Here is a 24,218-nt window from a genome sequence, read left to right as displayed (position 1 = left end):
TCAGACAGAGACAAATTTAAGTATATTTTATTGATAGTCATGATTCTTTTCACCAGGTCTGTGAAGGTACAGGTGTGTGGTAGGCTGTGCAACATGCTCAAAACACTACGAAGCCACTGCACTCGCTCCCACCAACAACGCAGTATACAATGACATATTCATACAGTATTCAAATACATATAATCCTTCTCATAGATATATTTAGAAAAATATAAAGTCCTAACTTTTCAACTGATAAACAGAAACATTTCACAACAAAAACACTTTTCACGTTTCATATATGCTGTGATGCCCTTATTTGCTAAAAGAAAACATGTGAAATGAATTAATGAGCGGATTTTGGATTAAGTGCTGCTGTAGTACACTTGGCATGCAAGGACATGCCCAACTCACCAATTAAATGCAAGACCATATGTGTTTGTGAGAAAAGCCGTAAAGAAAGCAAGTTAGCTATATTGGGATGTGTCTGCACATAATTGTGTGTGTGTGTGTGTGTGTGTGTGTGTGTGTGTGTGTGTGTGTGTGTGTGTGTGTGTGTGTGTGTGTGTGTGTGTGTGTGTGTGTGTGTGTGTGTGTGTGTGTGTGTGTGTGTGTGTGTGTGTGTGTGTGTGTGTGTGTGTGTGTGTGTGTGTGTGTGTGTGTGTGTGTGTGTGTGTGTGTGTGTGTGTGTGTGTGTGTGTGTGTGTGTGTGTGTGTGTGCTGACGTCAGAAGTCGGGCAAAGAATAGGACTGGTGTATATTTTGAAGCGGATCATTTATGACTGACAACAGCTTTACTGCCTCGACGGCTTTTTGAGTCAAAGTGGAGATAGTTTACTTTGAGGTTTGTTTGACTCCTTTGTGTATTTTTATCCATTTATTGGCTCACAACACTATAACAACAGAGGAACTTGTTTAAAGGGAGCTCTTAGTGAATTTGTGTTTTATGTGAAAGGCAGTTATTGCAGGTATTGAAGATTGGCTGTAGTCGCAATTATTATTTTTAATCCTCTTATCATGATCCAAAGTAAAAATATCGTGTTCTCTCAGGATTTTTTAATTCCATGGTCATGTTCTCCCTATCTCAAGGAAACCGTTTTGTCAAGATAACAAGATATTAAGTTGTTCATGTTTTCAGAAGGGACACTTCTCGATATTTAATGTAGCTCACACTAGAACCATTTTAATAAATATGAAATACTAAAATTGCAATCAAAATGTAAAGCAATGTCTTCAGGAATTGAGTCATCGTTAATGGTATTAGTTCCCCCTGTGCTTTTTCCTCTATGAAAAGTCAAAATATCACGGTCTGCTGTGAAAAGAGTCTATAAATGTGATGCTTTTCGATAAAGAAACAAATCTTCAATATTTCCAGTTAGCAAGAGTTATCCAGACGACAAAGTGTAATCATGGAAAGACTTTGGAAGGGGATGTAAACAAAATCACATGGGATGTTTAATTAGCAAATAAATAATTACAACCCTAAATAAGAAGCATTTATATCCCATTGCATTTACTGTCGGTACAGAAGGAGAGCTTAGTGGTTTTGTGAGCAACAACAAATGGCAGTTTTGGTTAAACTCGCAATTCTTATATGCATGACACAAAGCAATCAGAAACAAGCTGTTCTTGATGATGATACGTTTATAATATTCCACTTGGCCTACTTTAAAGATTAAGTTAAATGTACAACTTGGGGATGCCATTATTTTTTCTGGTTTCCAAAGCGAAGCTGTTTTTGAAGGAAAGGTTTTTGGATACATTATTTAAATGTTTAAATTAAATCAAAGACATGTTGATCAAGCATTGTTGTGAATGGCTGTCGTGTTGTGGCAGTTTTCAGACCATCTATCCTGTCATCATTTTTTTTGTTCACGCTGACGTGGTCCTAACAGAGGCAATGGGAAGTGACAGTAGATGAACGACCAAATGAGGAGGAGAGGAGACTCGTTACCTCCTCATTAATGCCAGATGCCGATGCCAAGCTGGGTCAAATGGGAGATACAGCACGTCACTGGAGCAGATGCAAACTGAAGATTGGATCAAATGTCCATCCTAAACAGATTTGCCGTGTATGTTTGGAAATTGACCAGAGAGACTTGCAGATGGGAACGGCTAGTGGGAGAGCATGCAGTCCAAAGACTGTGATTACTGAAGCACCAGTGACGAAGGTTAGGTCAGGTGAAGAATGTTGTCAGTATGCAGGTTGCATTATTGTTTAGATGTAAGATATAATTTCTTGTGTAAGATGGGTCAGAGATTTAAGTAAAACAGACTGATGGCAATTCTAAAGCTGACATGTTTTCCAGTAGACCTCCAGAGGGACTTTCTAAAACCCTTAATGGAGCCTTTAATGCCTCTTGTCTCTCTGATGGGGGTTAGAAGAAGTAAACTAACTGACAGGCCTGTAAATATTATCACAGGGAAGGTCTTATAGCCTGTCTGTGTGAGTGTGTACGTGTGCAGTTGATGATTGTGACCACCTGCTGATTTTTTCCATCGCCCTTTTACAGTGGTAGCGTGTAATGAAAGTGAAAAGCAAAAGGAAAATCAAAGCATTGTTGCTAGACTTTTAGCAAATAAAAAACAGCCCTGTTTAACACGTCAACAGAAGGACGCGTCATGAGTTGTAAACAAAGGCAGAAGAGTATGCACACTTGCCCACTGTACACTTATACAAACAACACCTCAGTTAAGTTAAACAAGACATTAAGAGCACGCAATGCATCAATAGAGAGAGAAAGGGGCACGGTTCCCCTAAACATGAGGATATACTTTAGTAGGACACAAAGAGGAACTATTAACAGTCAGCAGCTTCATGGTCCCATAGCCGGGGCTTTAACAACTACCTGCACCCTCCCAGAGCTTAAAAATCACTTCCTGTCTACACAATTCTTAATCTCTTCTTCAAAATATCATAAGGTGTATTCATATGTGTGGCTTAGCCAGGAGGTGCTTCGCTCACTAAAGGTTTCCACAGAAAGGTTTCCACAGAAATGAACTCATCATGTAAAGCCATAATCCGCTACATCTTCTTGAAAATAAACTTCTGTTTCTGCCATCCCCAGCTGACTGTTCAGTAAAACCCTAGCATTACCGTGAACTACTATGTCCAACATATAATGTTAGCTGTAACTACACACATCAGGCCTGTTGAAATGTACTTTCATTGGATGCCAAAACAGAGTGCATAAAGATGTAGTAAGAGCTATATAGCTTATGAAGAGTTTTGAGGGTGCTTTTGATAGTATAAACAGCACTCAGATAGTATAAATGTACACGAGATACATATTTTGTTTGTCTGCTCAAACCTACACTTCAAGTTCTAGCATGTTAAGCTAACTATCTCATTAGTCTACATATAAAGTATCCCAGGGTTTTTTCTCCTTATAATAATGTTTTATTATTACTTTTTAATATAAGGGTACCTCAATGCTAGAACTAGTGTATACAGATGTGATACAATACAAGAAAAACAAGTGTTACAATGTGATGTGTGTTTACTTTAAGGACATGTAGCTTCAGCCTTTCAGCATTATACAGTATGTAGCTGATTTCCACGTACACCGAATATGTTACTAGATTTAAAAGCTTGAAGGGCCTAGCATCAGTAACTAAGGGAGGCAGGGATTAGCAAAGGGTCATTTGTCAATTAAACAGTAGACAAACTGGATAGTTAGCATTAGCAGTCATAGCTTCCCTGCTATAAACATAGACAAAAAGTACCTCTTACACTGGCTAAAACTTTACTAGAAGAAAAGTCAAATGTTTCCTGGCTACATGGTTTGGTGTCCAGGTGATATCTGGGCTATGTAATGTAGAAACACCACTGCAATGAAGGCTTAGCACCTAGAATGCCACCAAGATAAAGTACAGAGTTGCACGGATTACCACGTTTATCTTGTCCATGTCTGTGAAACCATCCTCAAAGAACTCCTTGCAAGTTATAACTATTTTACCCCTCTCTACTTCCAAACTCTTCACACTGCCGAGCTGGAGACCTGGAGCCAGCCCACCTCTGTGTAGGCCCCCGTCACGTGCCAGTACACCGCCCCCATCAGTTTGGTCCACACCATCTGCACCTCTACCGGGAAGAATTCTGGGAAATCTTCAGTCATCACCTCCAGGATCACACCGCTCAGGATCTGAGAGGAAGGAGGGTGAGAAAAAAACTTGATTAACATGGAGAGAGAAAAATAGCAAGAGATTGAAAGAGTGGGAATATGTGGCTACCAAGATCATGTGGTCGAAAGAGAGAGTAATGTAAAGTAACACTGGAGCGTCGGAAATAAAGAATCCAATTTGCCTTGACAGAAAATGAGGCGAGGCAGGTGAGAATTGAAAATGATAACCGGAAAAGGCATGAAAGCAGTGGGTGGGCATGCTGAACAAAGGGAATGAAAGTGGAAAAAGGAGAGAGAATTGACAACACTATTGAGGAAAGAAAAGAAAGCAAAAATGAGGAAGAAATGTGGATTTAAATTTGGTAGAAATGCAGTAGTGTTTGACAGAATATTCACTTTGGTCAATCTGAAGAAAAATAAATGACAATGGAAAAGAATCAGATCATTATAAAAACCCTTGAGATGTGGCTGAAAGCTGCGACAGGTGCCTGTAAGCAGGTCCGTGTATTTAGAAGTTCAAAGGAATTAATCCTTAAGCACAATCATTTGCAAATGTGCAGAAGCTGGACAAATGATGATTTAGGATGCAACTAAATTCATTACATTTATTCTTTTATAGCCAGTTTTTTTTTTTGTGATGAGTTCCAGAAGATATTCAGTATCTTATTTCGATATTCAGACTGATATAAAAAAGTCCTCAGGTCTTTTTGTGTATTTGTGTAACAAACCGCCTGAAAGTATTAATTAATCATCCATTTCTATTAATGATGATTCTTTGAGCATAAACACAAAAAATGTATATAACAGAGGTTCACCGTTGTACAGTACGTACAGTATGAGGTTAGGGTTAGGGTTCAGGGAATACATACTGGGCCATATCAGTGTCACGTTTAATTATTAACGTGATCATTTAAATCTTAAAGCGCAGTCATCTGGAAGCTGGTGGAGGGATGCTTGAATGGAGGTAATGTTTCCACTTCACAGCTGCATTTAAGAACCAACTGCAGACGACTTTTAAATGACTTCCTCTTTTCAATCAGATGAAGAGGGAATCATGTCTAATAATCATAGTTTCACATTGAAAAATATATGGACTAAATTGGATTTTAAATGTTTTGATGACTCCGTCTTTCCTCCCTCTACAGTTAATCAGCACTTTATGTTAGGTCTGATAATAAAGTTATTCTAATGAATGTATCTACTTTGATTATTTTACTGCATTCATAGCTTACTTTTTCTTTAATTATAATATGCTATGACTATACATGATCTATGTTTATTTACAATTTGACAGAATATAGCTAAGAAATATGAAGTCATTTGTTAGTGAATATATGCCACTCACCACTGGACATTTTTCTTTTTCATCTCATTCAACTTTCGTTCTTCTGTCAATTAGCATTACACATAATACATTACTCGTCTGATCAAACTTTTGTGTATAGAGTTTAATTGCATTATTTGTATATCTGATTGTTATACTTAAAGGGTAACTTGTAATCACAGACTCACTATGTAAAAGAGTCTAATAGCATCAGATAGTGGATACATTATTGAAGTTACCTTGAAGTACATGGGTTCCACCTTGTGTTTGATAGCATGGGCCTTCCCCACCAAGGCCAGCACTGCCGTCACCTTCTCAGGGTCGTTGAGGTTTACCACCACGGTGTTGAGGGCGTTCATCACCCTGCAGGCATGGTGGCGAAGTTGGCTGCTTCGCTCCATCTCCTCTGGATCCTCCATGTCGTGAAACTGGCTGAAGTACTGTTTGGCCGATGGAAAGTTGACAAAGAACCTAAGGAGGCAAATACACTTTAGTTAAAAGAAAGAACGTGAAAGATCATTTGCTAATTTGCAATATCAGCTTGTTGCTCCACCACTTTGCACCAAACTGAAATATCCGATCAAACATCAGATGTATTGGATTTAAAATTGTACAGACATTGTCCCCAGAGGATGCATCCTGATGACCTGTGTGATCCCTTGGACCATCTTCTAGTTCCTCAATGAGGTTGGCATTTTTGTTTCTTTTATCCAATAATTTGTTTGTGACCAAATACCTGCAACACTAATGATATTGCTATAGGCCTTCTTAAATGGGCCACCTTATACATAACTCTCAGATTGATTAGTTCATATAATTGAAAACATGCATTATTATAGAAGCAAACATGTAATTTTATGTTTTCTGTAAACACCACCAGAGATGTAGGAGGAGAAGAGGCTGTTGAGGAGGAACAGCCAGAAACAACAGAAGTGAGGACAGTTGGTCAATGGTGTAAAACACAGCATGGCTTGTCTTCTTTACTGTTTGGCCTCATTTATCAACAGTGCACACAACCAACTTCATATGTACTCTACATTTGTAATCAAAGGTTTGTATTTAACAGTATCATTTTCAAGTTACAGATAACAAGTTGAATATTTCAATCGATTGGACCAATATCATGGTACATAATGATGCATAATGGCTTGCCACACAGGATTGGAGTTACCATACACAGCCATCTCGTCACCAGTGGCTGCATGTATTGTCTCATACTCCAGACATTCACAGGAAAATGGAAAAATATCACAGATGAGACGAATCACTGGAGAGAAATATTGAATGCATGGCTCGGTTTACTGAAATAAAAAACATATTTTCGGACACATGGGTCACCTACAGGAGCCTGATCCTGTAGTGTAAATGTCTCATGGAAAGGGATCAAGTGTTGCCTTTGTGATTATTTCTTCTGCATAAATGCATGCTCCCCAGAGAATGAATACTGGATTGGTGATACTTTGACTTTATCTTTTTTTTTTTTTTTAGTCAATTTATTGAACATGTCAGAAACAAAAACATACAACAATAATATATATATATATATATATATTCTCTTTTTTCCTTTTTTTTCTAACTCAAATGAATAATTATAACAAAGTAAAAAAAAATAATAATAACATTTTTTTTTTTTAAAGTGCTATCAGCAGATCAAAAATGTTTTCTTATCCTGTAAAATATCTTAGCATCTATTAAATCGATTGGGACAACGATTTCTACAGACATTTAGAGTCCCCAGAGGATAAGTCCATCCATCCATCTTCTCCCGCTTATCCGTGGTCGGGTCGCGGGGGTAGCAGTTCCAGCAGAGAGCCCCAAACTTTCTTTTCCCTGGCGACATCAACCAGCTCTGACTGGGGGATCCCAAGGCGCTCCCAGGCCAGCGAAGAGATATAATCCCTCCACCTGGTCCTAGGTCTACCCCTTGGTCTCTTCCCAGCTGGACGTGCCTGGAACACCTCCCTATAGGGAGGCGCCCAGGTGGCATCCTAACTAGGTGCCCGAACCACCTCATCTGGCTCCTTTCGACGCGAAGGAGGATTGGCTCAACTCCGAGTCCCTCCCGGATGACCGAACTTCTCACCTTATCTCTAAGGGAGACACCAGCCACCCGGCAGAGGAAACCCATCTCGGCCGCTTGTATCCGCGATCTCGTTCTTTCGGTCATGACCCTTCATGACCATAGGTGAGGGTAGGAACGAAAATGGCCCGGTAGACAGAGAGCTTTGCCTTCTGGCTCAGCTCCCTTTTCGTCACAACGGTGCGGTAAAGCGACTGCAGTACCGCTCCCGCTGCTCCGATTCTCCGGCCCATCTCACGCTCCATTGTTCCCTCACTCGAGAACAAGACCCCGAGATACTTGAACTCCTTCACTTGGGGTAAGGACTCATTCCCTACTTGGAGTGGACAGTCCATCGGTTTCCTGCTGAGAACCATGGCCTCAGATTTGGAGGTGCTGATCCTCATCCCAGCCGCTTCACACTCGGTTGCGAACCGATCCAGTGAGTGCTGCAGGTCGCAGACCGATGAAGCCATTAGAACCACATCATCTGCAAAAAGCAGTGGTGCAATCCTTAGTCCACTGAACTGCAGACCCCCTCCCCCACGACTACGCCTCGAAATCCGATCCATGTATATTACAAACAGGATTGGTGACAATGCGCAGCCCTGGCGGAGGCCAACCCTCACCGGAAATGGGTCCGACTTACTGCCGAGGACCCGGACACAGCTCTTGCTTTGGGAGTACAGAGATTGGATGGCCCTGAGTAGAGACCCCCTCACCCCATACTCCCGCAGCACCTCCCACAGTAACTCCCTGGGAACTCGGTCATACGCCTTCTCCAAGTCTACAAAACACATGTAGACCGGATAAGCGTACTCCCAGGCCCCCTCCAGGATCCTTGCGAGAGTAAAAAGCTGATCCGTCGTTCCACGACCAAGACGGAATCCGCATTGTTCCTCCTCAATCTGAGGTTCGACAATCGGCCTGACCCTCCTTTCGAGTACCTTGGAGTACACTTTCCCGGGGAGGCTGAGTAGTGTGATGCCTCTGTAATTGGCACACACCCTCTGATCCCCCTTTTTAAAAAGGGGAACCACCACCCCGGTCTGCCACTCCGTCGGTACTGTTTCCGACTTCCACGCAATGTTGACGAGACGTGTCAACCATGACAGTCCCTCAACACCCAGAGCCTTCAGCATTTCCGGGCGGATCTCATCCACCCCCGGGGCTTTGCCACTGTGTAGTTGTTTGACGACCTCAGTGACCTCCCCCCGGGAGATTGGTGTTGATCCCCCGTCATACTCCAGCTCTGCCTCTAACATAGAGGGCGGAGTTGTCGGGTTCAGGAGTTCCTCAAAGTGTTCCTTCCAACGCCCCAACACTCCATCAGTTGAGGTCAACAACGTCCCATCCTTACTGTACACAGCTTGGATGGTTCCCTGCTTCCCCCTCCTGAGGTGTCGGACAGTTTTCCAGAACAACTTTGGTGCCGCCCGAAAGTCCTTCTCCATGTCTTCTCCGAACTTCTCCCACACCCGCTGCTTTGCCTCGGCTACGGCTGAGGCTGCTGCCCTTCGGGCCTGTCGGTACCTTGCAACTGCCTCGGGAGTCCCCCGGGATAACAAATCCCTGAAGGCCTCCTTCTTCAGTCGGACGGCTTCCCTGACCACCAGGAGGTTCGAGGGTTACCGCCCCTTGAGGCACCTAGGACCTTGAGACCACAGCTCCCCGCCGCGGCTTCGGCAATAGAGGCTTTGAACACCGACCACTCTGGTTCAATGTCCCCAACCTCCACAGGAATGCCCAAAAAGTCCTTATAACATTAGTAATCCTCTTACCATTCCTCCTGTGCCACCATTATGTTGATATTTTTGGTTTTGAGTAAAGTGTTTCGACAACTGTTACAGTAGTTGTAATGTCATTAAAATTGGACAGACATCCTTGTTCCCCTCAATATTACTTTTCTGACGTTTCATCTGGCGACCATCGTTGTTGGTCTGTTGCTATTGTCAATTACAAATACCTGCAAAACTTGACATTACCACATTCATTGTAGCTATATTAATATTTAGCTTAAAGCATTCATGTCTATGTAGTTTCACAGAGCTGTTAGCATAAATGTAGACTTTTATTCTTGTTTTGTTTCTTAAATGATCTGGTTGGTTGAGCAGGAAATCTCTACTACGGCTATAATTTGTAAGCTATGGTTAGACGCTGATCGAACTAAGTCCAACAAACAAAACAGTGCTCCCTTTAATGAAGCTAAATCATTCCACAAATAAATCATTATTTATATAGTATACTGTAGGGTTTGCTTTTTTTATTCAAAGTGTTGTTGTTTTTTTCTTTTTATTGTTTGCTGTGAAGATAGGTAGGAAAATGTATTGTGTTTTGGAAGCAAATTTGCTAACAAGAGAGGCGAGATCATTAGGACCACAAACACATAACACAAACAACAAGCACTGCTTAACATTGTTGTTACTATTCGTTCTTCAATAGTTGTTGGTATTAAACCCAATAACAACAGACAGCTATGACATCTAGTCTGCTTAAATGCGACAAATCTCTTCAGAAGCCCATAATAGAGCCAGCGAAGATATATTATAATGGGAACCATGTATGCATCACAACATTTGACTAAAGCACGTGGGAACTCATGCTTAACAAATGAGAATTTACCCAAGAAACGAACAGCTGGAGGCTGCAAAGTCCCTCTCTTTCACACTCATCAAAACAACGTTCTGTGCAAATGATATCCCGAGGCTTTTAAATGTACAGATGCCATACAGTAAATGATAATTCTGCTGTTGTTATTTCTTTACCGATAAGTCGTTTTTTTCGTCCTTCTATAAACACACAGACACACACACGCACACCCACACAAACACACACACACACACACACACACACACACACACACACACACACACACACACACACACACACACACACACACACACACACACACACCATCAGTGTGGGAAGAAGTGCCGGCAGAATCTCTTACAGTGCGGTAGCCTTGATGAACCCTGATGGTTAAGATTGAGTTTAATCGGATGCAGGTGTGCTGAAGAGCCGAGTTTAATTTCCATCATGTCTGGTGCTGTTTATGCCAGTGGCTTATTCAGAAAGAAACCCACTGAAGCATATTAAAAAGCTGTGTAATATTTTTCCATTCGATAAATTCACGGAACTATACTGATTGTTTGCCTTCTTGCATAAATGTAATCAAATCCACGTTAACGTAATCAACGATCACTGTTGAGAGCAGCAGGTGTATATTTCTCCTGATAAAACCATGTGGTAATGCAACCTTTACGTCCAACGAGATTCATTTCAGAATCATCATCTCGTCGGTAGTCTTGAAACTGAAATGAAACAAGGTTTGAATCATTATGAAGTGAAACAAAACATTTGAATTTGAAATGAGCCAGTGAATTGACAGCAACAGGGCTGCAGCAAAACAATAAAGGGTTGCCCTAAAACACTGTTGAGCTCAGCAAGTCATCTAGAATCACGCTTGCAGACATTCCTGCTGGATTAGTTTGGAACATCAAAGTCATATTCTCACAGTTTAGCTCAAAATTTCCCCCAAAAAAAACAGTTTCCCCCCGTTATACTGTAATCCAGAGTTATATACTGTCTGTGAAATTAACCAAGCTTCCCCTACAGTAAGAGCTTTTCAAAACTCACAAAGGACTTGTGTCTGTACAACGAGAGATAGGCCTATTTTAGGTGAAGTAGTACATTCCATTCTTAAACCACCCTGGTAGATGTAAGAGGAGAGATAAACAAAGACAATGTAAATCGTGTAGTGGGATTTGTTTTAATTCAGGGGTTTGACAGCTTTTATCACAGTGGGCTGTGAGCTCACAGCAGCTCAGTAAGAGGGAGGGAGGAGCACACGCCAAAGCAATAAGAACGTTTCCACAAGCTTAGCTAAAGGAGTAAGTGAGAAACTTTGCAGATTAAGTATTGTCAGTTTCCACTGATAGCAATGCAAACTGTTCACTCAGAGCTTTACACATTTACAGACATACAAACAAACACTGACTGAACAACAGATGGATTTAAATGTGAACACACACACACTTTGCTCTGACCCACTTTAACTCTTGTCAGTGCTCCAGCTGACTGGAATTGCTCGTACAGTACAGTTACATCCTAGTTGGAGTTTGGCCCTCGGCGGCTGGCTTCACTACATCCTCATCCCCCAGATCCTATGTCATGCTAGACCTACAAAGGCTCAGCTCGCCTCTAGCACCCCTAGCTTGGCTCTGCCAGCTGTCACAATACACGGTGCACACTATTTTCCTCTGTAGCAGCAATAATACAGACTGTCTAGTAGCTTTTGTTCTGCACAGACATACTTAACTGCAGAGCTTTAAAAAAACAATCGCTGCTCTGATGTTTCCTTTGAATAAAAAAAAGACTTCTTCTTTTTGTGCCTGTCTGCTTGTGTTAGAGTGATAAAGGCTAAATCCCCTATAGCCACGGCATGGGTTTACAGTACATTAAAATAATATATGCAACAGGCTTTTTTTGTTATCCAAAGCTCCCTATTATCCTTTCAAGTGTATCCTATAACACTCAATATTTGAATGGTTTACCAATAGGAAGTATGTTCTCTTAAAAAAAAAGCCAATTTTAAGGATTGCAACAAGGGGTTTGGTTCCTGGGAGATTATGTAACACAGCGTTTACATCCAGTGCCACTGTTTATACCATCACAGAAAGTAATGTAGTTGTTATACAGTGAAGCAGAAAGTGATAGTGGAGGATAGACGGATGGGGTTAATGGATATGGGTGGGTGTGTAGAACATCAGACTTATATGCAGGATGCTTCCCATCTCACATCAAACTTACGATCACAATGACCAAATCAGCCAGACTGATTTATAACGGCTTATATCGTTTGTCAGCCAGAGAGCACTGATTAGTTGATTTTCTGCAGAGGCGGAGAACATTTGTTTGAATATTTATCTTGTAGGAACTCCAATCAAGGTCTAACAAAGGCAGAAATTGAATTGTGTCTTATTGTTATAGAAAAAGTATTTGACATTTCTTTATTTATTAGCATTTTTTGTCAAGCTTTTTGCCTTTTAATTGTTGAACAGCCATTGAAATTGGGAGACCTCATTTCATTTTCATTTCAAACCTTTATTTATCCAGGTGTATCCCATTGAGATCATTGATCTCTTTTTCAAGGGAGACCTGCTCAAGTAGGTTCCACATGAAACATAAAAACATAAACAGAACAACAAAAAGGACATCATACAGCATACCTGGATTTGAAGCTGCTGTAGTAAGGACCATCCTCTGTTCATTTGCTTCCAGCTCCATTACGTGACACACTTTACTCTGCTTTAACATACATTGGTTATCCTTACAGTTCACACTGTATATAGCAAACTATATTCAACCCAAATAAATTATTTACCCATGGTTAGCCTAATGTGGAGCTGTCCAGACCCCTGCGGTGCTGATTAGGCATACTGTTCAGTCGCAGCGTTTTTTCTTCCCTTTACATACGACTTTGACAACGTGTGTTGTTAGGAATTAGCCTTTTGTTTTCTCCAATATCCATATAAATAAAACCTTTATCACTAAAAAATAAAGCAAGTATTGTTATATCAAGATTTCAAGAGGGAGGGGTAAATGTTGTCACATTGAGCAAAAAATTCACCAGGAGAGTTTTCTTGACTAATAGAATGAATTCTGGGGGTTGGAGCTTAGACTTTCCGACTTTCAATTTTAAGGACCACCGTACGTGAGGCTAAACTTCAAGGTTGATGAGGGAGGGGTAACTGTTGTTGGAATATGAATACAATTCACCAGGAGAGTTTTCTTGACTATCATAACGAATTCCGGTGGTTGGAGCTTAAAATAAATTAATTCGAAAATGTACATGGCACTAAGGACCACCCTAATGTGCCCTCAACATTTTTAACTTAAAGACTCCAACTGTGAGGCTAACTTCACTCACTTTATATATCGAATACACATTGAAGTTTGATGAGAAGAACAATACATCGTTGTCAAATGTACGTTGTTCTCTATGTTTGAATTGTATCATATAACACAGTCAACGGGTCTGGCAGGCATTTAACTCACACGTTTTTTAGCTATGGAGCCGCTGCAAGTTCTCCTTCCATTTTCTAGCTTTATTGACAATGCTATCACCTATGGTTAAATACTTCAAGTAAACATTAAAGAGATGGTCTATGGTAAAACATCGACATATGGATACAGCTTTTAGACACAGTTATAGTTGTGATGAGAATATATTCTTCACATGCGGAGTACCAATGCACAAAGTATTTTCTAATGGGGGTAAAAATACGGAGACCACAGTGACTGCATGTTCCAAGTATGTCTCAGAACTTTAATCTTACATCTCTCTAAAGGCATGGTGAGAAACATTTTGTCCCCCCTCGTGTGAGAGGAGTGCTGGTGTTTAGTACTTTGGAGAGCTCTGAACACATTCTTGCACCTGACTCTGCATTTAAATGAAGTAATCAAAGCCAAAGCAGCCCCATTAGTTAAGGTTGTTAATCACAGTAAGATTACACAGTAAGGGTTTTTATAAATCTTCGGAGTACCATGAACAACCTTGAGCCTCGGTACTTCAAGGACGTATTTTTCACAACTCTGCAAACCCATACAGACATAACCCAAATAACATTGATTCAAGAAGATCTACTATGGTATTGATTCAAATGAGATAGATTGCTATTATATTTTGTAAATATATTCTTGTTCCCCAGATGATAAATCCTAGAGCGCCATCCGCTTGTTTTTAGTTTTGTTGAGACATATCTTAACTTCTATAATGTAATGACATTGTACAACATAGGGATGTGAAACGAAATGCAGTTATAGTGCAATTTTTCTAAGTAAAAAAAAACTAAGAATAACAACTCTTTTTGTAATAAAGACTATACTGTAGGATGAGTTTAGGAGTCTCACGGCTCAAGAAAGGCAGCTCCCCTGTAGACAACTTCCTTTTATCTAAAATCAGTGGTCAGTCATTCGTTCTGTCTAAGGTTGTTTATGTGAATATGAAGTCTCCTTATTGTTTGTAATCTGGTTACTAACTTCACAACTCAGTTCTCTCCAGACAGTGGTCATGAGCGTCTCGCATGAACATGAGGGGGCTGAGCACAGAGCCCTGGGGGCCCCCGTGTTCTTGCAACAACTCTGAGTTTGTATCTAGCCAGTGAAAACATACTACACTAGATATTGCATTATCAAAAGTAGATCACAGATAATAACCTAATGTAAATGTGTGTGTTTTGGTTGTTTTGGAGAAACTCCAGAGAGACAGCATGCTTTTAGTGTTTTTCCCGATTTTTAAGAGGCAATAACTGTTAAAAGCCTCATTAAGACAAACCCTTTTTTATGCATTTGGTATTTTCAGAGTTAAAAGACATGTACCCATGTACCCATAGGCTTCAGGAAATAAGCCAGTAGACTAAAAAAGGGTAAGAGGGGAAATTTTCTGACAGAGTTTTCACTAGAAACAGGACATCCTGCACACCAGTAGCCATGCTAACATAAAGATGATGTCACAGCTGTTTCACATGCCATCGCTATGTCGATCTGCTGAGAATCCAATCTACCCTCAGGAGGTATCAACAGTAGAAAACATAAACGAGAAAAGGAAACTGGTCCCAAAAGTGAGTATGAAGGTTAACCATGTTTTGTAGAAATGTGTATCGTTAGTGATTAAGAGACATGAACATTAACATGAAAGCAATCCCATTTGTGTGCCCTGCTCTAAGCTCTGTCATAAATGCATAATGTTATAAAATACCTTGCATTAATTCTTTTTTGGTTAATTAGCTTGGTGAAAATGTGCTTAAATCCTTCCATCATCACTGTCACTACAACACTACTATTTGAGTCAATGTAAGCAGGATTTGATTGTCTTCACAGATGCACCGTTTCTGTGGACGCCTGGGGTGCTCTTTTGGTGCAATTGTATTTGTATGCATTGGTTAGATGAACTGAGGCTATTGTCTATTCTCTCCATGCATCCAGGCTCAGATTGACATGAAAATGAAACCACAGTTCACTTAATATGCTCTGATCTCAAGAAAAGGATCGAGACCGTGCAAGACTTTGACTGAGTGTCAGCCTCAGGTTATGTTGGGTAACTGCCAGTCAACTGTTCATAATCACCCTATTTGTGCAGCACATAGATAGAATAATGAAAATGTCAAGTGCAGAAACAATTAGAGACTCAATTAGCAATTACTACAACAATTTTGATTTACATTTGAGTCTTTTGTCAAGCAAAATTAAAAGGATCATTAGTTGCGGCTTCGGTTGTGCATATTCTGTCAGTTAGTATTGCACATTTTTAACACATTGTGTAGGTCCTGTTGCTCTCTTTGGTTACAAGAAGATCCAAGCTGTGAATATGTATTTGAACCACAGTCTGCAAAATGGATTCCTGGATATGTAATTTGTTGGCAGCTTTGTTATTTAATTTAAAATGTAATCACAACTAAATGAGATTTGAAAAGCAGAAGAACAAGCACAAAACTAGGGCCACCAGGGTGGGTGGAGGGGGTCCGGAGGACGGGTCTGGGCTGACAGCCCAGGGGCACAGCAGAGGACCAGGAAGGGATCTCGGGCAGACGGCCCGGGGGCAAAGCAGAGGACCAGGAAGGGATCTCGGGCGGACGGCCCGGGGGCAAAGCAGAGTTCAAAAAGGGGAATTCGGGCGGACGGCCCGGGGGCAAGGCAGAGTTCAAAAAGGGGAATTCGGGCGGACGGCCAGGGGGCAAGGCAGAGTTCAAAAAGGGGTTCTCGGGCGGACGGCCCGGGGGCAAGGCAGAGTTCGAGGAGGGGCGAAGACCACAGCTCTCAGGGGACCGGGCAGGAGCCGGTGTTAACCGGACAGTAACCAGAGCCGGTGGGACAGTTGTCGGCAAGATTCCCCATGGAAGAGGACATAGGATTGGCAGGACCCCCGGCAGGAGAGTTGTCGGCGGGGCCTCCAACGGCCCAGGACACAGGACTGGCAGGACCCCCGGCAGGAGAGTAGACGGCGGGACCTCCAACGGCACAGGACACAGGGTAGGCAGGATCCCCGGCAGAAGAGTAGTCGGCGGGGCCTCCAACGGCACAGGACACAGGGTAGGCAGGATCCCCGGCAGAAGAGGAGTCTGCGGGACCTCCAATGGCTCAGGACATGGAGTTGGGACTCGAAAGACGGCTCGAGAGGGAACTCGAGCAGTGACTTGAGAGGGAATTCGAGAGATGACTTGAGAGGGAACTCGAGAGGAGACTCGAGAGGGGACTCGAGTGGAGACTCGAGAGGGAACTCGAGAGGGAACTCGAGAAGAGACTCGAAAAGAGACTTGAGAGGGGACTCGAGAAGAGACTCGAGAGGGGACTCGAGAAGAGACTCGAGAGGGGACTCGAGAGGAAACTCGAGAGGAGACTTGAGAGGGAACTCGAGCAGTGACTTGAGAGGGAATTCGAGAGGAGACTCGAGTGGAGACTGGAGAGGGAACTCGAGAGGGGACTTGAGAGGGGACTCGAGAGGGGACTCGGGTAGGAACTTGAGAGGAGACTCGAGAGGGAACTCGAGAGGAGACTCGAGAGGGAACTCGAGAGGAGACTCGAGAGGGAACTCGAGAGGAGACCTGAGAGGGAACTTGAGAGGAGACTCGAGAAGAGACTCGAAAGGGAACCTGAGAGGAAACTTGAGAGGGGACTTGGGTAGGAACTTGAGAGGGGACTCGAGAGGGGACTAGAGAGGGGACTTGAGGGGTGACTTGAGGAGTGACTTGAGAGGTAGCTTGAGAGGGGACTTGAGAGGGAAGTCGAGAGGGGACTTGACATGGGTCTTGAGAAGGAACTTGTGTCGGTCGGTACGCCGACAGGACACGGGGAGCTGGCGTCGGCTGGAGAGCCAGCAGGAGACGAGGTGCTAGAGTCGGCCGGTACGCCGACAAGACTCGGGGAGCTGGCGTCGGCTGGGGAGCCAGCAGGAGACGAGGTGCTGGAGTCGGTCGGTACGCCGACAGGCCTCGGGGAGCTGCCGTCGGCCGGAGAGCCAGTCCTGGAGCAGAAACTGGAGTTGGGACCATGGCTACTGGGGCCGGTACTGAAGCCGGAACCATGGCTGCTGGGGCCGGAGCCATGGCTGCTGGGGCCATGACTAGGGCTGGGACCATGGCTGTGTGGGCCGGTTCTGTAGCAGGGACCATGGCTGCATGGGCCGGTTCTGGAGCCGGAACCATGGCTGTGGGGACCGGTTCTGGAGTCGGAACCATTGCTGCTGGGTGCGGAGCGGAAGCCTGGACCCTGGCTGTGTAAGCCAGGTAATGGAGAATGGAAGCATGGCTGCGTGGGCCGGTACTGGTGCATGGATCCATGGCCTTGTAGGCCGGTTCTGGAGCCGGAACTGGGGCTGGAACCCTGGCCTTGCGTCTCTTAGGAGTCTTTTGGAGACTTCGTGGACCTCCAAACGCCAGACCAGACCCCAAGAAAGGGTCAGAACATGAAAACTGGCACTCAGGGCTACAGGAGAAAACCCTAAGCCACTCGGGCAACAAGCTCCATAGCCAGGGCTTGCGAGCAACCTCCTGACGTGCCTCCTTCAATGCAGCCTCTCTACCCCGTCTAGATGAGGCGCCTTTCCACGTATAAAAAATGTACTCCAGAGAGTATCCAAGACATTCCGCCTGTCGCATCAAATGGGCTGAGTCTGCTGGGTCCATAATGGTCGGTTCGTAATGTTACGATGTGTGAAGCAGGTAGGACCCAAATGCAGATTAACGTGCAATTCCTTTATTTCAAGGCTAAAAAGGACAATGACAGAACAGAACACTCACCGAGGACAAGCCAATACACAAGACGAACCGACAAAGACAGACAGAAAAACCAGAACTTAAATACACAGAAGACTAATCACACAAACAAGACACAGGTGAGGAGGGAGGAGAAAACACAGGGGCCACAGGTGAACACAATCGGGTAATCAGACACACCAGGGAAACTAACGACAGGGAACCACAGACAGATCTAAACAAGACAAAACACAACGCAGACAGAAAACCAAAAACAGATATAGACAAGACAAAACACCATAAAGACAGATCGTGACACATACAGTATATCCAAAGATTTGTAATATTTGTAAGAAATAATAAACGACTATTAAAGTATATTCTATACATAAATTGGAGATAAAATTCAAAATCTCCTACAATCTCCTGTGACACTGAAGTGTGAGGAGAAGTGGATTATGGAATATGTCTCCAGGAATGCAATGTTCCTTCTTCGTCTACACTGTCACAGCTCAGTTACTGGTGAGAGGTTGAGGGTGTGTGTGTGTGTGTGTGTGTGTGTGTGTGTGTGTGTGTGTGTGTGTGTGTGTGTGTGTGTGTGTGTGTGTGTGTGTGTGTGTGTGTGTGTGTGTGTGTGTGTGTGTTCACATCGGTTTAAGAATGATTGGCTAGAACCAATGTACTATAGGCCTTAATCAGTTACATAAATAATTCATTTCAAAATTTTCTTTTTTGGATCAAACTTTTAAAATACAAAAAGTCACAACAGAGTTTGTCAGTTCTGTTGCTCTGGTAGTCTTAACAACCTCGTCACAAACACAACCCTTAAACAGTCAGGCTGTTTACCTGTCAAGAGGTCAATTCTGAAGCTTCAGAATAACCAACACACCAGAACACCAGCACACGTTCTGTGTTCTGTGCACTTAGGATTTCAGAAGATTCCCTTAAGCCATTGATAAGACTTTATAATTGCGTGAAAAAATGTTACAGCCTCATTTCAGTTAGGCCTAAATTTGGACACAAAATAAAAAGACTGGTTAAGTAATTAGAAATTAACATGTATTATAAAAAAAAAATCTGCATCATTCAGCTATTCATTTAGTAGATGTATCTAAAGCTGAGCCTTCAATGTCACAGCAAATAAGAAAGTCAAGCAATAACTCCTGAAATCTTTTTTAGCATAAAGATTTTAACCAAAATATATTTTTCGACAGGGTTTAATAATAACATTTCAAGATATTTGCATGAGAAAAGACAAATTGAGGATACATTATAAGCGTCTAAATCCAAACAGAGCAACAGAGACAGCTCCATCAGCATCAGCAGCCAAACTTAACCCAACTTAAGTATCTGTTGTTTTGTTTGAAGCTTACACAAACTAACACACTATCTTTTGGTAAAAGCTCACCTTATGAGCACAGACACCCCCACGTCCTCGCAGTTCTTGTAGACGTGCCCCCACGTGTCCTGGATGATCTCCCTCTCGGCGTCAGACAGCGGCTCGGCTCGCTCCGGACGGTCGTCGGGCTCCACCTCTCCTCTCCGGACCCCCAGCACCTGCGGAGGTGGCGAGGGCGGCGGCGGAGACTCCCTGCGAGACATCCTCCTGCGGCGCAGCAGCCCGGAGGCTCGCAGCAGCACCCGGGGGAGGTAGGGAGCGAGGGAGGGGGGGAGGGTGAGGGAGAGCTGAGACCCCACGACGGGAGCTGGGAGAGGAGAGTCGGGATGAGAAGAGGAGCGGAGAAGAGGATGAGGAGGAAGGGGGAGAAGAGAGGTGGCAGGTGGTGCTCACAGCCGAAAATAAAAACAAAGGGGAAATTAAGCTCCTGATCCCCCCACTGCCTCCCACCAGCCACCAAGCTCTCTCAGTCCAAACTCTCCCACACTTGTCCTCCCTCCAACTGAAAACTTATCTTCCTTCCTCACTTTTTCCACTCTTCCTCCCTTTCTCCCCCAGTAAGGGAGATGCTGGTCAGGGATGCTGCTGTTGTCCTCACGTCCCTCCTGCTCTCCCTCTCTCTGATCCTCTCGCGCTGGTGGAGGAGATGAGGCGTATGGAGGCTGTGGTGTGTGTGTTGTGAGGACCTGATGGAGCGAGAGTGGGGTGGGGAGGAAAACATAAAGAGAGAGAGACAGAGAGGGGTGGAGAAATATACAGAGCCAAAGGTCTTTGACAACCCCCTCAACACACACAAAACTACACACACAACTACAACTACAACTACACACACACACACACACACACACACACACACACACACACACACACACACACACACACACACACACACACACACACACGCACATGTTTGTGCTCACATAAAGGCAGTGAGAATGGATTTCTACATGCTGTCTTTTGAAGAGGAAAACAGTATTGAAACAGATGTACAAAACCCAGAATTTTTATTGAAGAGATATTTCTCTCTGCATGTGTCTAATATGTTTTAAGAATTGTACATAAAGTTTGCCTTTATGCTGATGATACTGCTTTTTTGTTGCTGATTCTGTCCAATGATTAACTGAGAAATGTGTTAAAAGCTACTCTAATTATTGTTTAATGGATTAAATATGTAGAACCCCATCCAACTTGAGTGTCCTATAAGGCCTTTTTTTTTCTGAAAGCCAGTGTTTTTATCAATTGTCCCAGAGGAAAACCAAGAGAAGCCACTTGGAAAGCGTCCTGACTTTTTTGGGCAGCTGCCCTTAGTATTTCTAGTGAAAAATAATTGTATGGAGAAAAAACAATGTCAAACAAATAGATAACAGCCCACATATATCATAATAAAGTAAGAGGCTTTGCTAGTTTATCATACGAGAGAGTAAGGGTGTTCATATTTTGTCAAGACATGGTTAGAAACAAAACCCTATGAAGGCAGTCAAGCACTTCAATGGTAATCGCTTTTTCTTCCAGAGATAAGCAATTTCAACACTGATCCAAAATGGTTTCATGGGACTTACATGTAGCCTGAAAAGGAAAGCTATCTGGTCTCAAAACAGCAGACTAAATGCATCCAAACTTTAGGGACTCATCTGCCATTTAGCGATGAACAGGTTAATTCCTTTTTTTAAGGAATGAAAGTTAACCAAAACAGAAAGGTTGCAGACCAAAAATGAAAAGACTGATCCAAAAAAATATTCTGCATAGTTGAAGGTAATCGCAGTCGGGTGAATATTCCATACTGGCTTGTTACCACAAGCCCCTTTTACATTACACCAAACCACCCATTTGATCCATTGTTATGAAAGTATCGATTGCCTTTGCTTTATGTGTTGTCAATATTCTGTGTTCTGCTGCCGTAAAAGGGTCCGGAAAAATCAATGAATGCAGGTTTAATGAACTGCATGGTGCCCTTTTTTAACCTTACATCCTCTAATGATAAAACACTACAAATAACAATACTATTAATTTCTTGGCTAAAGGGTGACATAATCTAAGTATCTTACTTAATACATTGTGATATCAAGTGAAAAACCTTGTCTTTTACAGAAGCAGCTTTCTCCTTACTTGTAAAACTAATATAATTTCTCCAGTTTACTGCTTATCTCTGGATTATGGCGATGTCATGCTGCCTCCCCTCTGAGGCCCCGAAATGTAATTTACCTTCCTGCCCTCAGGTGCATTAACTTGTGATACTCACCGCTACTTTCTGTATGATAAAGTTGGTCGGCCCCATGTCTGAGCGATGTCATTCCGACTGGTACTGAACACACATGGTTGGAAAATTGCCATTTTATATCTAATCTTTGTAGCTCTGGCAGTCTATTTAACACGCTCCAGTAACTGGAGCCATGAACTGGAGCCAGACACCAGACTGTGTTCATGCAGAGGTTTTTTAAATTACATTAAAAAAAATAAAAAATAAAACCTCAATGTAACTTTAGGAACATATTTTCTTTCTTTCTGCCCGATTGGTTCCACTGCAGTGTGCACCTTGTTTATTTTCAGGTTTCTGTTTCACTAGTTGCCTGATCTTTTTATTTTGTTTAATTTTGTTTTATTAAACAGCATATTGACATAAAAACTGATGTTTTCCCAACCAATCTACCCTACGTTTTGCAAATTAAGGTTTGAAAACGTTATGACTAAGCCATATTATGAAAAATGTATCCTAACCCCTTCTGATGAGCTAAAACAGAAAGATTGCAACATTTGCAATGAGGCAACACAATCAGGCAGCATATAACCTGTGGACAAACATAAAACTCTCCTGGATTAGAAGGGTAGATTACATTTGATTGTGTAGTGTATAGAATGACCATGCAGCTTCTTAAATGACATTTGTATAATTAAACTAGGGAAACTTTGTTAGGATACTGTGATGAAGACGTCACTATTTGCATAGGGGCATGGTAAAAGGCACACTCAGGGAAACTCATAGAAAACATGTGGTGAGTGCACGCACTGCAATAACTTGTAAATTGATATGTTTGCTGGAAATTTGTAAAATAATAACTCAAATCATTATTTTATTCAAGACAGTTTTATTTTAAATCATACTTCATATATCAATGCTTTCCAGTGTGCCAAAATAACCTGCTTCCCCTCTCCTTCACAGTTGCGGAGTTCGAAACAGAACAACAGATAACTACTGCCTTAAGTAGAGGCTCAATCATTGAAACAGCTGTGCTCAATTGGACCATACCATGGGCATGGGTGACAGTATTTTCTAGGTATTACAATGTAATTGTTTAGGGCTTCAGTGGTCAGATATAGTAGTATATGTTCACTTATTTGATTTATGGTGTTTGATTATTTCGAAATACATTTTGAAGACATTAGTTATTTAGAATTACAATAATTAAGTGTATAGTTGATTGGCCTATGGGGGACGGGCTTAACAAATATAAACCTCTGTCCACAAGTGATTTTGGGTGAGTCTTGGCTGTAGAGCAGAGAGGTACCTGTTTACATTTCTGAGAGCTGTATATATATTAATGTTTATTTTTTCTTTCTATTTTGGACTGGACATCCTTGTAACTTTGTTTTTTCAGAGTTTTTGGCTGTAAATAAAAGCACTAAAGTGTACATATTTTGTGACTCTAGCCAGCTTATTAATTCCTTAGTTATTCCATCGATACTTTTTGTAACAGATACAAGGCTGTTTTTTAATGTTATAAAACCAATAATCATTCAACTGCTTCTTATAATATCTCCCTTTGTCGTATTCCTTTTCTCTATCCGCTATATTCCCTCATAGGACTTGGCACCATAAACATGCCATGCCAAAAAAAGCCCTTTTTAATTGGGAGGTGGGGTTACGGATGCTTGTGCTGAAGAGGTGCAGCTGCAATGGTCAGAGGGCACGCGCTCAGAAATAGAAAGATGTGTGTTAGAAGGTGGTGCTTCTCCACAAATACTCAGTGGAGATTGCAGGAGACACTAAAAAGGAAGCTGAGGATGAACTACAGAGAGGAAATAGATCACAATGTCATCATTACCGTCAATGCACAATCTCCTTAAACCACAATATGTATCTGTTGTTTTAATTCCTTCATGTTGTATCAATTCCCACTGTCAATACCATTTTCAGAATAAAATGTTACCTTTGAAAGATCTAATTATTTACAAGCAATTTTGATTCTGTTAATTTTTGGAAATACTAAGGTAGAGTAAAGTAGGCTATTATCTTTATTGAACAAGGACCATACATAACAAATACATTAATCTCATAAAGAGAAGAGATGCTACATGCCAGCAGTCCCTAGGTACACACATAACAATCAACAAACATTAATAACATTTCATAATGCCTATCACACCAACACATCCTCACTCCCAGGTCGGCCTATGTTGACGTTTTGTCAAGGTCCCCTGTGTCGGCTTTTTCCAACGCAAGAGGGGGGGCGGCCGTGTCAGCTTTTTCCAACCCAAGGGGGGCGGCCCTTAGCGTACATTTTCAACTTTCCGGGATGTCCATAAGCTTCTATAGGCCTATACACTGTAGCTCCCTAAACGTAGGCTATGTTGTAGAGTAGACGAC

The 24,218-nt window shown here is 42.3% G+C and overlaps 1 protein-coding gene across 1 annotated transcript; it reads right to left on the bottom strand.

Annotated features, from left to right (window-relative positions):
- Positions 1-665: 665 nt before the first annotated feature.
- On the bottom strand, positions 666-20,298 carry cygb2 (cytoglobin 2). Its single transcript, XM_034083542.2, has 3 exons — positions 19,646-20,298; positions 5,667-5,898; positions 666-4,124 (listed from the first exon to the last, which is right to left on the bottom strand). The coding sequence occupies exons 1-3, from the start codon at positions 19,837-19,839 to the stop codon at positions 3,960-3,962; spliced, it is 591 nt and encodes a 196-aa protein (XP_033939433.1). The 5' UTR covers positions 19,840-20,298; the 3' UTR covers positions 666-3,959.
- Positions 20,299-24,218: the final 3,920 nt, after the last annotated feature.

The sequence above is a fragment of the Pseudochaenichthys georgianus genome, chromosome 1 (assembly GCF_902827115.2).
Source record: "Pseudochaenichthys georgianus chromosome 1, fPseGeo1.2, whole genome shotgun sequence".
Taxonomy (NCBI): domain Eukaryota; kingdom Metazoa; phylum Chordata; class Actinopteri; order Perciformes; family Channichthyidae; genus Pseudochaenichthys; species Pseudochaenichthys georgianus.
The sequence above is the reverse complement of the archived record's forward strand: the minus strand, read 5'-3'. Positions and strand labels throughout refer to the sequence as shown.

Excerpts from the sequence above, each read along its gene's own strand:
- cygb2 (XM_034083542.2), bottom strand. The coding sequence starts at position 19,839 with ATGTCTCGCAGGGAGTCTCCGCCGCCGCCCTCGCCACCTCCGCAGGTG. Across the intron at positions 5,899-19,645 it reads GGGGTGTCTGTGCTCATAAG|GTTCTTTGTCAACTTTCCAT; the intron begins GTGAGCTTTTAC and ends TTGCCTCCTTAG. Across the intron at positions 4,125-5,666 it reads TGGAACCCATGTACTTCAAG|ATCCTGAGCGGTGTGATCCT; the intron begins GTAACTTCAATA and ends CCTTCCTCTCAG.